Source organism: Rhinoderma darwinii, chromosome 8 (genome assembly GCF_050947455.1).
Source record: "Rhinoderma darwinii isolate aRhiDar2 chromosome 8, aRhiDar2.hap1, whole genome shotgun sequence".
NCBI classification, from domain to species: domain Eukaryota; kingdom Metazoa; phylum Chordata; class Amphibia; order Anura; family Rhinodermatidae; genus Rhinoderma; species Rhinoderma darwinii.
The window spans coordinates 81258472-81274041 of record NC_134694.1 but is presented as its reverse complement, the minus strand read 5'-3'; the positions used below and the strand labels follow the sequence as shown (position 1 = coordinate 81274041).

Sequence of the window (15570 nt, the reverse complement as noted above, 5' to 3'; positions counted from 1 at the left end):
TGTTTCTGGTAGAAAGCAGACAGGTTTTACTAGTTTTATAGAACCACTATGCGAACCGAATTATTTATTTTTTTCAGTTATTTTTTTGGAACATACACACTATGAAACCTCAGGAATCATTAGGGCTTGTCCACACATAGCGGAATTGCTGCGTATTTTTTGTCCGGAATTGCGGACGGAAAATATGCAGCAGAATACAGTAGCAGCAAAGTGGGTGAGATTTAACAAATTTCATCCACACGCTGCACAAAATTTCCGACCAGAAATTGAACTGCGGTGCATATTTTTTCTACCGCAGCGTGTCAATTCCTGCTGTGGAAAGTGGAGTGAATTGCTGTGTTTTTCAGAGGAGAGATCACCATCTCCCAGCATTGAGAAAAACGCAGCAAAATCCGCACCATTTTCTGCAGTAAAAAACTCAGGAAATGGTGCGTTTTTTCCGCAGCAGAAATTCTGCTAGTTTCTGCGGAATTGCGTCAGAAATTTTCTGCAGCAATTCCATTACACGTGGACAAGCCCTTACTCGTTATTTCCTGACTCTAATGACAGAGAGCGATATATAGGAGTGTAAACTGATTTTTCTAGTTGAATACATACATTCAAAGGGAGATTTATCAAGCGGCCAAAAAAACGCACCAAATTCTGGTGCAGTTTCTCAGCCGGAATGTCCGCTGTGAAAAAAAGCATGTAAAATAGTCTATACTTACCCGTAGCCATGGCGACATGTCCCTCTGACGTACTGCAGCCCGACCTCCTGGGATGATGTTTCATCCCATGTGACCGCTGCAGCCTGTGATTGGCTGCAGCAGTCATATAGGATGAAACGTCATCCCTGGAGGCCGGGCTGGACGCAGAGAGATCTGAGTAAGTATACAATATATATTTTTCCTGAGTTACGATTTTTGCGGTGGAATCGCAGCTTTTCCTCCGCAAAAATCGCAACATCTTTTATGAGTATTTTTTCGGTGGATATTTTTTACTCAGGGTGTGGATGAGATTTGTTAAAATCTCATCCACTCTGCTGCTACTGTATAATGCTACGTATTTTCTGCAATGAAGTATGTTGTAGAAAATCTGCACAATTTATGCTACATGTGAACCCAGACTAAATGTTTGTTTTAAGCAATATATCTCAAAATATATTTATATCGATCTACCTCTAATAAATATATATAAAAAATTAGAATTAAAGGTATAATTATTATAATTATTTACTTAAAAAGTTATTCACATGATTTTAGAGCAGAATTTATATGATTTATTATTAGTTTTAATAATTGGCTTTTAAATGGAATATAAATTCTAGGGCTGGGTGATTTTGACAAAAAATTTAATCTAGATTTTCGATTTGAATCTCGATTTTATTTATTTTTTTCCGTACGTGTAACAGTAATACCAAGAGAGATAATTTAATAAATGATTTTCTTTATATAAATAGCTTTTTAACATATATTACTATAATAATTGTACGGAACTTCACAACTTTTAAGCTCTGCAAATACTTTTTTATCAGAAATACAATTGTAAAAATGTATATCTAATTGATTATAACTTCTGTGTTCCCCGGCAGGGAACAGGTTAACAGAATCTATAATCAATGATGCGCTGCGTGCACTAACATCCCCCTCTGCCCGTCCCCACCACAACCGGTCTCCGACATTGCAGGCGAGAGCAGTGTAAATTGCAACAGGGCCAGGCAGATGGCGCTGAGCGGGCACTCTGGGGCAAGATTACATTCTAGTGTCTGAAGTGTGAGCAGCACAAAGAGATTCCACAGCACTGGACCGCAACTGGGTGCACGCCTCAATTGGACCTGGTCCACGGTCCTCGATATCAGGCAGGAAAAAATGGACAGAGGCAGCACTTCCAAAAGTAACAGCTTTTTATTCACCCGTGCGACGTTTCAGTCCAACAGGACCTTTCTCAAGCTTGGGAAAGCTCCTGTTGGACTGAAACGTTGCACGGGTGAATAAAAAGCTGTTACTTTTGGAAGTGCTGCCTCTGTCCATTTTTTCCTGCCTGAAGTGTGAGCAGGACCCTGTGCAGTACCGGCCTACAATGGGGTTTTAAATAAATTACATTAAGGTCGAATTCACATGACCGTGAAAAACAGTCCGTGTGTCAGCCGGCCCAACCACGGTACATGTGAACGGGACAATGAAAAAAAAATGGCCATTAAAAACTGATCAATTGTCAGTTTTTCATGTCCATTTTGCATCAGTGTGTCTCAAAATGGATTTCCTTTGTCTGGGTTTTATGGTCCCAATCCCCTGAAAACACCAGAGTGCCCAGGTAGATAGGGTCGCAATGTGCCTGTAGATATTGACACAGTGGCCACATAGTGACACAGTGCCCACATATAGTGACATAGTGCCACCTCCCCATATAGTGCCACACTCCCTTGCAGATAGCACCCCTCCTTGCAGATAGTACCCCAACCCCTTGTAGATCTTACCCCCACCCCCTTATAGATCGCAGTACCACCCCACCCCCCGATCCTTCTTGTAGATAGCGCCTCTGTAGCTGCCACTAGGAGCTAAATCCCCAGCCAGAGGTTGCCAACGCTATGACCGGGTATTCAGCTCCTAGTGGGAGCTACAGTGGCGCTATCTACCAGAAGGATGGGGGGGGGGGGTGCTGCAATCTACAAGTGGGAGTGGGGGTGCCATCTACAAGGGGGGCTGCGATCTGCAAGGGCGGGTGGTGGTGCGATCTGCAACGGAGGGTTGTGGTACAATCTGCAAGAGGGGGATGGTGGTACAAAACAGAAAAGTCAGAGGTCAAATTAATCTAATTAATTCGATTCATCACCCAGCCCTAATTGATTCTTATGTAAGCTTGACATGATTTGACTATGATTTACCAAAAATAGGGTTGTCCCCAATTAAATATTAAAATTTCTCTGTTAAATCAAACAAAACATGACAATTTTTCCTTGGAATAATTACAAAAAATGCTCCCGTGTCTAGACATTGCTGTTACATACATAATATGGCACCCCATGGTGTTCTTCTGATTCCCTCTTAGAACATCCACCTAATGCATACCTCCCAACTTTCAAGTATTGCAAAGAGGGACAACCTAAGGACGCCATACTACCGGCCTCCTGGAACAGTGGGACACCGCCCGGAATCTGGGACTGTCCCGCTGATTCCAGAACGGTTGGGAGGTATGTTAATGTGTTCAATAGTGATGGAAACCCTATTTCCCAACTACCCTAAAAGATAAAGTAAATTCTAATTAGCCCCGTGTAGCCCTGAGGACACTACTTAGTAGCGAAACATGTCGGGGGGGCTTCTTTTATTTTAATTCCTGCGTTGTGCCTGACTAACTGTTAGACAACTTAAACAATTTAATCAATTTAACTGTCAGATATAACGATCCTATGCCGGTTGTTATCATATTACTGTACTTGCATCAGTTTTCTGCTCCTATGTCCGGTCTCTAGCAGTGACAATTTTAAAATATTTCTGTGTGGTCTGTCTTTCTTGCTATACGTAGCACAATAAAGAATTTACTTTATCTTTTAGGGTAGTTAGGAAATAGGGTTTTCTTGCCTGTTGGCATTCTGTTGTTAGTTGTATATTGTGCCCGCCAACTACCTAGGGTCCTCATTATCTTTTTGTCTACAATAGTGATGGACACACATGCCCAGTCTCATCACCTGGATCCTCTTATACATCAAAGGGATTGATTTCTGCTCTTGTGCATGGCCAGCTAATAACACTCAGCGCACTAGAAGTGGCTTCTTCTCATCAGCATTGAACACTTAGGTGGACATTCTGAGAAGAAATCAAACAAACACCAGTGGGCACCTTAACAAGTATGTAAGCATATCTAGACACAGGTCCATTTTTGCTTGATCTTATAAAGTAAATTATTATTTAGAACCGCTCCCCCTTAACTGGTATTTTTCCATTAGTAACGTCAACTAACTTCATTCAGTAATGAGAGTGATATATAAAAGTGAATATATAAGATTAATGTCTGATAAGCTTAAATACAGAATTCTGCCTTTGGAATATCTAATTTTATAACAAATAATGATACTGTAGGAATTTTTGTATATATGTATATCATTTGACACTTTGACAATATCTGCTTCACATTAAGCAACCAGAATGTTTCATGAATGCATTATAGTCACCAAAAACTTATTTTAGCTTATAGTATTGATACATTATTGTTTCCTGCATCCCTTGATATGTATTCTTTCCAGAGAATATGGAAGACAAAAGCTAGATAAATATAGACACTAAAGAATTGTATTTTATCATATTATTACTTGAATAAATCACAATAATCCCAGAAGATTTACTTATAATAACTCATTTTATAAGAAACCTGTTCAGCTTTGTATAGTGTTGAAACAGCTCTCTTGACATGTCTGTTTTAGAAAATACATGTATCCCCCATGTAATGACAATTCTGGAGCACCTTTTCTTAGAACTCTACATTGTGTTGTTCCTCTGTTATTCTTCCTAGAAATTATTGACAACTGGGTTTACCATTACCCTTGTTAATATGGTGTGACAGCACTGTCAGAATGTGCAGGGACACTCCCATTGACAAAAAAAAAAAAGAATTGCTTGGGGGTCACATTGAAAATAGTATTGCCATAAAAAATTATAATATACCGGTTCTCCCTTAGTCCCAGGAAGTCCTGGAGTTCCATCTCTTCCAAAGCGACCATCAAGGCCAGAACTTCCGGCTGGACCTGGAAATCCAGTGTCACCTTTATCTCCTTTCAGTCCAGGTAGTGCAATCACATCCCCAGGATCTCCTTTAGGGCCGGGGCGGCCAGGACCACCAGGAGAACCAGGAAATCCCTGTGTGGCACAGATGTAAAGGCATTACATGCTTATCACACTTCTTATTACAATCTTTCACATATACTGGTCAACACCAGCTACTAAAATATACATGAATAACATTTCTTCTTGCTTACATATTCATTTTAACGACTACTAACAAGAGGGTTTTTAGTTAGAAGTCCTGTCTATGGGATCCTATGGTTCTGCCAAATAAGTATTATTTACTGCTGATCTTTTTTAAGGTACTGTAAAATTCCTTTTAAGCATTGCTGACAAATTTTGGGTACATTTATTTTTATTTTACGGTTATAAAAATAAAACAGATCAATTAACACTTACTGTTTGTCCAGGAGGACCCAAGAAACCAGGAATACCGGTGTTACCTTTTTGTCCAGGATAACCAGGCGACCCTAAAAATGTTTAAAAAAAGTACACACATGTGAATAATAACCAATAAGACAAATTTCTAGCAAGTATACACTTTGCAAATATTATTGCAGTGATAAGTTCAAATTCTTGGCTATAGCATAGCTCAGGTGGAATTGAAAAAAATACCAATACAAACAAAACATTAACATAATCAGCTTTTCTTCTAAATACATCAAAATATAAAATACACTATAGATTTGTAAAAATATAATGGTGCAAACACTGAGATATACCCAAAAATGTGGTCACGTGATTTTATTCTGTGGTGTGCCTAAGGCGGCATTAGAGTAAATTACTGTACACTTTCTTAATCCCCTGTTTATTGCAGCACTGTAGGGGTGCGTGCTAATTCTGGGGGACTTCGCTATATATAATGGATGCGGTATTAGGATGGCGGAAGTGAAATTGAAGCAAGAAGACTTCCCAAAGAATTAGCTAGTAGAAAAGATAGGACAGGACTGATGCTCCTGTAAGAAGGATTTAGAGTCCTGGTGTCAAATGCAACTGTCTGACAAGCAATATAAACACCTCAATAGTTTATAATGTTTTATTTCGGAATAAGTGAAACGCGTAAGTGTAAATGTCGTTACTCACTTAAAACACTAGTAAACAAAATTCTCAGATTAACGTTAAAGGTCTATCTGCCACCAAACAATGATATCTGTCCCCCAGTGTTACGAGAATCAAAACATGTCATTTACCTGGGTTCCCAGGAAGACCAGAAGGGCCAGGTTCTCCTTTCTGGCCGGAAATTTCATTTCCTATACAGTTGTAACATGTATCTCCCTTGTCACCTGTAGACATATAACCTATTAACAACAACTGCATAGACATATATATAGGTAAAGTGAAGACCTCACATAGGTTCAGCAGACTTTAATATCATTGTGATATTATAACTTTGTCGAGTTGTATTATGTATCATATGTATATATATACTAGAATATCATCAAAAAGTAAATAAATTTCAGTAATTTAATTAAAAAAGTGAAACTCATATTATATAGATTCATTACACACAGAGTGATCTATGTCCAGCATTTTTTTTTTTATTTTAATGTTAAAGATTAGGTCTAAAAGTTAATAAAAACCTAAAATTTTGTCTCTCAGAAAATTACAATATTATATAAGCCCAATTTAAAAAATTTACAGTATATGCACTCAATACTTGGTCGGGGCTCCTTTTGCATAAGTTACTGCATCAATGCGGCGTGGCATGGAGGTGATCAGCCTGTGGCACTGCTGAGGTGTTATGGAAGCCCAGGTTGCTTTGATAGCGGCCTTAAAGGGAAGGTGTCATGATTTTTTTAAATTTTTTATTATATTGCTTTTAATAAAATATAAACAAAAAATTTATTTATTAGAGTTGTCACTTTCTAATTTTTACTGTGTTCAAACTTTTACTTCTCTATGGGGGCTGCCATTTTTTTGTTCATCTCTGTATGTGTCGATTAACAACACATACATAGATGGAATACGGCACATAAAACCCCATAGAGAATGCGAACGGGAGCCGTTCCATTCTCAGAAGCGTACGCCGTCTGTGTGGGAACAGCGCATGCGCCGCTCCCACACAGACCAAAACGAAGCTCGTTCACAGAGCGAAATCCAGCGCCATTTTCATGTGGACCGGAAGCCGCTGCCGGACAGTAAGATGACGACTTACGGCTGCGGCTTCCAGCCATATGTTCAACTAAGCGAAGGCGCAAGGAATAGGAGCGTAGACCAGCGGAGGCGGTTGCGGCGGCAGGAGCAGGTAATTTATGTTTGTGTATGTGATGTGTGTATTATGTTTGTGTGATACTGTCTGCTGAGCCCTGTATCTAATCCTCCTACACTGTGCAGTCGCTCAGAAAATGGCGACACACAGTATAGGAGGTTTGAAGATTCAAACCCCTCCTTCTCCTGGCACTAGCCAGAAGAAGGGTGGGGGGATTGTGTGAGGACACTAGAAGAGAGTGTGTCCACCCCAAATTTGCAGCATAAATCAATGAGCCTGCTTTACCACAGTGACCATGCTGCAATTTTGGGAACTGCTCCCTCTAGTGCCCAGCACATGGAAATGTTATAAATTAGAATCCAATATAATATTTCCTGACTTTAAACAATATGTAATCACTCAAATACTAATTGTTTAACTGAAAAAAATAAATAATAATTTCTAGCGACACATTCCCTTTAAGCTCGTCTGCATAGTTGGATCTGGTGTCTCTCATCTTCCTCTTGACAATACCCCATAGATTCTCTATGGGGTTTAGGTCAGACGAGTTTCCTGGCCAATCGAGCGCAGTGATACTGTGGTTATTAAACCAGGTATTGGTACTTTTGGCAGTGTGGGCAGGTGCCAAGTCCTGCTGGAAAATGAAATCAGCATCTCCATAAAGCTTGTCAGCAGAGGGAAGCATAAAGTGCTCGAAAATTTCCTGGTAGACGGTTGCATTGACTCTGGACTTGATATAACACAGTGGACCAACACCAGCAGATGACATGGCTCCCCAAACCATCACTGACTGTGGAAACTTCACACTGGACGGCAAGCAACTTGGATTGAGTGGCTCTCCACTCTTCCTCCAGACTCTGGGACCTTGATTTCCAAATGAAATGCAAAATTTACTTTCATCTGAAAACAGGACTTTGGACACTGAGCAACAGACCAGTCCTTTTTTTCCTTAGCCCAGGGAAGACGCTTCTGACATTGTCTCAAGCGAAAGTTGTAGCCCATGTCCTGCATATGTCTGTGTGTGGTGGCTCTTGAAGCACTGACTCCAGCTGCAGTCCACTCCTTGTGATTCTTGAATGGCCTTTTCTTGACAATCCTTTCAAGGCTGCGGTTATCCCTGTTGCTTGTGCACTTTTTTCTACCACACTTTTTCCTTCCTCTCAACTTTCCATTAATATGATTGGATACAGAACTCTGTCAACAGCTAGCTTCTTTAGCAATGTCCTTTTGTGGCTTACCCTCCTTGTGGAGGGTGTCAATTACTTTCTTCTGGACAACTGTCAAGTCAGCAGTCTTTCCCATTATTGTGTAGCCTACTGAACCAGACTATTGGACCATTTAAAGGCTTAGGAAACCTTTGCAGTTGTTTTATGTTGATTAGCTGATTAGCGTGTGACACCATGAGTCTAGTCTTCAACTTTTACCAAATATTAAAATGTTCTGAGAGACTAAATTTGGGGTTTTCATTAACTGTTAGCCATAATCATCAACAGTAAAATAAAAAAATGCTGGAAATAGATCACTCTGTGTGTAATTAATCTATAGAATATATGAATTTCACTTTTTGAATTGAATTACTGAAATAAATTAAATTTTTGATGATATTCTAATTCATTGAGAAGGACTAGTATATCCAATGCTTGTTTTGTTTTCCATGCAATTAATGAATAATCAATATTTATTTTGGCTACTTGAAAAAGACTATACAGGATTGATTCCAGGCAAGGTTTTAACAGTTGCATATACACTACTGTTCAAAAGTTTAGGGTCACTTGGAAATGTCCTTATTTTTGAAAGAAAAGCACAGTTTTTTTTCAATGAAGATAACATAAAATTAATCAGAAATACACTCTATACATTGTTAATGTGTTAAATGATTATTCTAGCTGCAAACGTCTGTTTTTTAATGCAATATCTACATAGGTGTATAGAGGCCCATTTCCAGCAACCATCACTACAGTGTTCTAATGGTACATTCTGTTTGCTAACTGCGTTAGAAGGCTAATGGATGATTAGAAAACACTTGAAACCCCTTGTGCAATTATGTTAGCACCGCTGTAAACAGTTTTGCTGTTTAGAGGAGCTATAAAACTGACCTTCCTTTGAGCTAGTTGAGAATCTGGAGCATTACATTTGTGGGTTCGATTAAACTCTCAAAATGGCTAGAAAAAGAGAGCTTTCATGTGAAACTCGACAGTCTATTCTTGTTCTTAGAAATTAAGGCTTTTCTATGCGAGAAATTGCCAAGAAACTAAAATTTTCCTACAACGGTGTGTACTACTCCCTTCAGAGGACAGCACACACAGGCTCTAACCAGAGTAGAAAGAGAAGTGGGAGGCCCCGCTGCACAACTGAGCAACAAGACAAGTACATTAGAATCTCTACTTTGAGAAATAGACGCCTCACAGGTCCTCAACTGGCAGCTTCATTAAATAGTACCCGCAAAACACCAGTGTCAACGTCTACAGTGAAGAGGCAACTCCGGGATGCTGGCCTTCAGGGCAGAGTGGCAAAGAAAAAGCCATATCTGAGACTGGCTAATAAAAGGAAAAGATTAATATGGGCAAAAGCACACAGACATTGGACAGAGGAAGATTGGAAAAAAGTGTTATGGACAGACGAATCAAAGTTTGAGGTGTTTGGATCACACAGAAGAATATTTGTGAGACGCAGAACAACTGAAAAGATGCTGGAAGAGTGCCTAACGCCATCTGTCAAGCATGGTGGAGGTAATGTGATGGTCTGGGGTTGCTTTGGTGCTGGTAAAGTGGGAGATTTGTACAAGGTAAAAGGGATTTTGAATAAGGAAGGCTATCACTCCATTTTGCAACACCATGCCATACCCTGTGGACAGCGCTTGATTGGAGCCAATTTCATCCTACAACAGGACAATGACCCAAAGCACACCTCCAAATTATGCAAGAACTATTTAGGGAAGAAGCAGGCAGCTGGTATTCTATCTGTAATGGAGTGGCCAGCGCAGTCACCAGATCTCAACCCCATAGAGCTGTTGTGGGAGCAGCTTGACCGTATGGTACGCAAGAAGTGCCCATCAAGCCAATCCAACTTGTGGGAGGGGCTTCTGGAAGCATGGGGTGAAATTTCTCCCGATTACCTCAACAAATTAACAGCTAGAATGCCAAAGGTCTGCAATGCTGTAATTGCTGCAAATGGAGCATTCTTTGACAAAAGCAAAGTTTGAAGGAGAAAATTATTATTTCAAATAAAAATCATTATTTCTAACCTTGTCAATGTCTTGACTATATTTTCTAGCCATTTTGCAACTCATTTGATAAATATAAGTGTGAGTTTTCATGGAAAACACAAAATTGTCTGGGTGACCCCAAAATTTTGAACGGTAGTGTATACCACTTTCTATTGTAATGTTTGCTAGATCATACCTGAAGGAGATACACTAAACATTAAACTATGTGAAATTTATATGCACTTTTAGGATGATTATCACTGGAGAAATTTGCCTAGAAAAGATCCACAGATGCAAAATGCATAAAGGGTAAAAAAAAAAAATGAATACTAAAAACATCACCTTTTTGTCCTCTTTCTCCAAAGAGACCTGGATCGCCTGGGCGTCCTGGAAGGCCGGGTGGTCCTTGCGTACATAAACCTCCAGCTGAATATGAAAAAAAAAACATGCATTTTTTTTATTTGATGTACCACAAGTAACAGGTTATTATCCGGGTTCAGGGCAAAGGTCTGGTTATCCACTGATGCAGTTGAATAGGATACTGAATGATGTACACAATAGCAATTGGAGCAGATAGGAGAATATAATGTTCTACAATAACTAGCGACAACATAATTTTGAAAAATGCGTCACCGTAATATACTGCCTCAGGTCTGTTTTCCTATTAGACAAAAAATTATTGTGCCATCTGGTTAATAGAAGTGTTTAAATGAAGAGAGTGCTCCCCCGCCTCTCCTCATCTCGCTCCGCCCCTCTCAGCAGTGATTGATGGCTAGTTGCTGTGTATTTGCATCCACAGCATCCCATCGATCACTGTGAGAAGGGCGGAGGGAGGTGAGGAGAGGTGGGGGGACTATGAGTCCGGTGAATTCATTGAACGCTCTTATTAGCAAGATGGCACAATATTTTTTTGTGCCATTTTGGATAAAAGAAGATCAGACCTGTCCCTGTAATATGCTGCCCTTACCTAAGGCAGCGCATTAAGGTGACAAATCTGCTTTAATGTGCCATAGGTGAAATATTACCTATATCTCTGTCTACTTTCAATCTTAAAAATAAAACTGGACCAGCTGAACTGTAAAGATTTGCAAGAATGTGGTGCTTAAAAAGCTTCAAGGTACTTACCAGAATTGCCTGGAGGTCCAGGTGGTCCTGGAGGTCCAGGAAATCCCTGAAGGCCATTTTCTCCAGAAGAGCCCGGTATAGATACTCCTGGAGGGCCTTGATCTCCTTTCTGTCCTATTTCTCCTGGAAAGCCAGGGTCCCCTGCAGGACCTGTAGCAGAAGTACCTAAACCAAATACAAGAGACCATACATTTCCATACTGTTTACTTAATTTATATTCTAAAGACTGTATAATCACTAGAATGACCATAAAAAAAAAAATACACAACCAAAATAAATCAAAACAACAATCACGAATTTTGCTGCTTTTTGAAGTTGGGAATTCAAATTACACTTATATTATTAACTTTTAGATTATGGTCTATGTTGTACACAGTCGAGTCACATTATTATGATCACCTCCTACTTTCGACGTCGGCAGCGCGTAGCCCATGAAGAAAGTGTAAGGTTGTGGGCTGGCTTGGTGGGTATATAAGGTGTGCGATAGGCTGTCTGAACACATATCACTCGTTGTTGCCATGGATAAAAGGGGGGATTTATCAGAGTTGCAAAAAGGGATGATTATTGGCTTTCGGGCCAAGGGTGGCAGTATTTCTCAAACAGCGCAGTTTGTGAACTGTTCGCGTGCTGCTGTGGTGAAAGTGCATTGTGAGAGGACAAATAGCACCATTGGAAGTAACCGACATGGAAACTGTGGAGCAACACGTGTCATTGATGTGAGAGGTGAACGTCGACTACGAAAGTGCACAAGGGCCGAACGACACGCTACAGTGGAGCAGCTCACCATGAAAACCAACTAGGGGGCTACGTGTGTCTAAAGCGGTTCAACGAACCCTACTGCATATGGGGCTCTGAAGCAGACGGATGGTCACTCCTCCTATGCTAATAAAAGGTGCACTGCTACACGGCTGTATCGGAATTGGACCATCGATGATTGGCAAAGGGTTGCCTTCTCCGATGAGTCACGTTTTCTGCTTCATCTAATGGATGGACGTTGGGGTGTCAGACTAAAAAAATCAGAGAACAAACATCCTGCATCCATTGCTGGAGAAACACAAGCTGGTGGCAGCAGCGTTATTGTCTGGGGAATATTTTCATGACATTCTCTGGGCCCACGTATTCATACGATTTGGGTATGAATCCATCGTTGCAGGTCATGTCCACCTATACATGCTGTTTGTCTTCAGTGAGGCAGATGGAATCTTCCAACAAGACAATGTGACATGTCACACAGCTAGAAATGTCCGACAGTGGTTGGAAGAGCAGGACCAAGACTTCCAAGTACTTCTCTGGCCACATAATTCGCTAGACTTGAGCATCTGTGGGACCACCTCTATCGTCTTGTTCGCTCTATGGATCCTCCCCCACGCAACCTCCAGCAAATGTGGGGTGCACTGCAGTCATCATGGCTCCAGATACCTGAGACAATCTACCAGCACCTTATTGAGTCACTCCTGGCCCGTCTAGCTGCTGTCCGTGCCGCACACGGCGGTTACTCCGGATATTAGTTGGTGGTCATAATAATGTGACTCGATTTTGTATTATATTTTATGCGTATTGACTAATGAAAGTGGAGAAGTAGTACAAATATCAGAAAAAACACATTAATTATAGTTAACTCTATTGCAGTATTAATGCTAGTTAAAATCGCTAGCTTAAAATAGTTAATTTGCGACCACCAGAAGACGTCTCAGATTTTCACCATGTAAAGTTAACAAGTCTGAAAAGCCATAAGTTAAAGTGTCCCTTCAGCCAAAAGTGGAAATGTGAAAAGTTCCTGAATATTTGCAGTAACTGTGTGTAGTCTCTCTAGTAAATTCTGCAGTTTGCTCTCTACTTTTCTTCTCAGTTTATGGGACAGGAAGTAGCTGTCTGAGAGTCCCCTCTAATCTCTCTCACTGGGCAGAGAGGAGGTAGCTAGCTTATAGGAATATATTAGGGAACTGCTGTCAGTACAATTTCTCATATATTAGTGAAGGTCCACCAAACATGATTTTTCACTTTGAGTGATAAAGACTTACTGGCCACAAATGGAAACAACCAACGGCAGTACTTGCAAGAGCCAAACAGGATTTGCATTATTTCCTGTTATTTCTTCACAATTTCTTGTAGGGTGTACCACAGGGTGCACTACTTATATACTATGGGGAAGATTTATCAATGTACTTATGCCAGGTTTTTTTCAGCCAAATACCATACTTCTTATTCCCTTTAACACATACAAATGGCTGGCGCTTCATAATCATACCTATTGTGACTCACTCATCAAAATTTTCCAGCACGTTTCCTGCCGTTGTTTTTAAGCTACACCAAATACACCAATGTGTGTTCTGTTGATGAATCTGGTGCATGCTGCAATAAGGGAGAGATCTCCCCTTATATTTTTTTTATTTAAAAGTTACGTGTCTTACCATATTCATTAGCCATTTTCTGCCGGATTTCTCCTTCCTCTCAATATATAGAAAACCTTATTGAGGAGTCTGCAGTGCTAGTGTGCATTGGGCTGTCATGTAGGCATTACTACCTCAGTGTAGGAGTGCCTTCTCTTTGTGTACTTGTATGCATGTCCAGATATTAAAGGCAAAATGGCTAAGGGCACATTTTTGGCACATATGGCACATTTTTCAGACCTCACCTGGTGATCCTGGTAAGCCAGGTGGGCCTAGTAAGCCTGGATAACCACGATCTCCTTTGTTTCCAGTTAATCCTGGGGGTCCAGTGTTTCCTTTTGGTCCAACAGTTGGTTCTAATCCACCTATTACCTGAAAATATGGACATAATAAATACAGAGTTGTAATTGGATCGGTTTAGGGTTTAGCTAAAAAAAAAGTATAATTGAGACGTCCTTTTTTTTCTAGAGACACTATAATCCATTTATGAGGAAGCTGTATTGTCAGAAATTCCATAAGAAGCACCAAGCAGGTGTTCAGTGAGGTTCCTCTCCTCTGCCGGGTTCATCAGCAGAATAACAGAGACATTTATGGCAGCCTGTACTATATGAATAGAACACGCAAAAGGCTGTTGCAATGTGACAGCTCTCTGCATGCGCCATTGACGGAATACAGTCCACTGTAAACAAGCTGGCAGTCTGCTGATGGTCTCAGCAGGAAACTAGTGTGAAATTTAATTTGCTAGATACCATAATAGAAGTACCATAAAGGAACACAATGTATGGCAATGCACAGTTAAATGATTTTCAACTATGGAAAATGGCGAACGGAGTATTATTAGCTGTATATAACCATGATATTACCTGTCCAGGAGGTCCAGGGACTCCACGATCACCTTTTTGACCCTGAAAATAAAACATATTGAGTCAAATACTGGATATTACATTTCAGAGTTTAAAGGGGTCGCCCAGGATTAGAAAATAAAGGACTGCTTTTTCCCAGGAACAGAATCACTCTTGTTCATGGGCTAATCCTGGTATTGAAGCGCAGTCACATTCATTGGCGCTGATCTGCAATACCAAAAATCCACAAACGACATATGGAATATGATGAGGCAGAACAACTTAGTTTGTTTACTGCTTTCAAGTAAACATATGTTTGCTCCAGTTTTTTTTTTTAAATTATTTATACAATAGCAAATTATACAAATTGAAACTAATATATGTATGTATTTTAAATTATGCTCACATACCGGTTTTTTTATACAGGTTTAGCTAATGGATCAATCCTGTGTAATGCATCTACGGGCTAAATAGGACTAAACAGGGTGTCAGTCATGTGTCCCGCACTTGTCTTATGTCCCCTGCTATTCAGATGGCAACAGAGCTACATGACATACATGTGCTGGGCCAAAACACAAGACACTTCCACGGGCCAACAACATAGGACTAATGGTGGAATAATAATGATGATTATTATGGTTAATCCAACTAGTTCACTGAGTGTTTATTTACTTTTCTAACATGGCTACCTGTCTCTAAGTAATGTATAATATGGCTGCCTGTCTGTGGGTAATATATAACATGGCTGCCTGTCTCTAGGTGATTTATAACATGGCTGCCTGTGTCTAGGTGATGTATAACATGGCTGCCTGTCTGCAGGTGATGGATAACATGGCTGCATGTCTGTGGGTGATTTATGTCATGGCTGCCTATCTGTAGGTGATGTATAACATAGATGTCTGTTTCTAGGGAGATGTAAAACATAGCTGCCTGTCTGTGGGTGATGTATAACATGGCTGCATGTCTGTGGGTGATGTATAACATGGCTGCATGTCTGTGGGTGATGTATAACATGGCTACCTGTCTCTAGGTGATGTATAACATG

At 40.3% G+C, this 15570-nt stretch overlaps 1 protein-coding gene across 2 annotated transcripts in view; it reads right to left on the bottom strand.

Moving 5' to 3' along the window:
• Positions 1-15570, bottom strand: part of COL4A5 (collagen type IV alpha 5 chain) — a 152037-nt gene that overhangs the window by 68706 nt on the left and 67761 nt on the right. For both annotated transcript variants that reach the window (XM_075835805.1, XM_075835807.1), the window contains exons 18-24: positions 14547-14588; positions 13929-14055; positions 11294-11458; positions 10511-10594; positions 5945-6037; positions 5154-5224; positions 4638-4829 (exon numbers count right to left, since the gene is read on the bottom strand). In XM_075835805.1, the coding sequence (XP_075691920.1) occupies positions 4638-4829; positions 5154-5224; positions 5945-6037; positions 10511-10594; positions 11294-11458; positions 13929-14055; positions 14547-14588 (774 nt within the window). The remainder of the gene's footprint in view (positions 1-4637; positions 4830-5153; positions 5225-5944; positions 6038-10510; positions 10595-11293; positions 11459-13928; positions 14056-14546; positions 14589-15570) is intronic.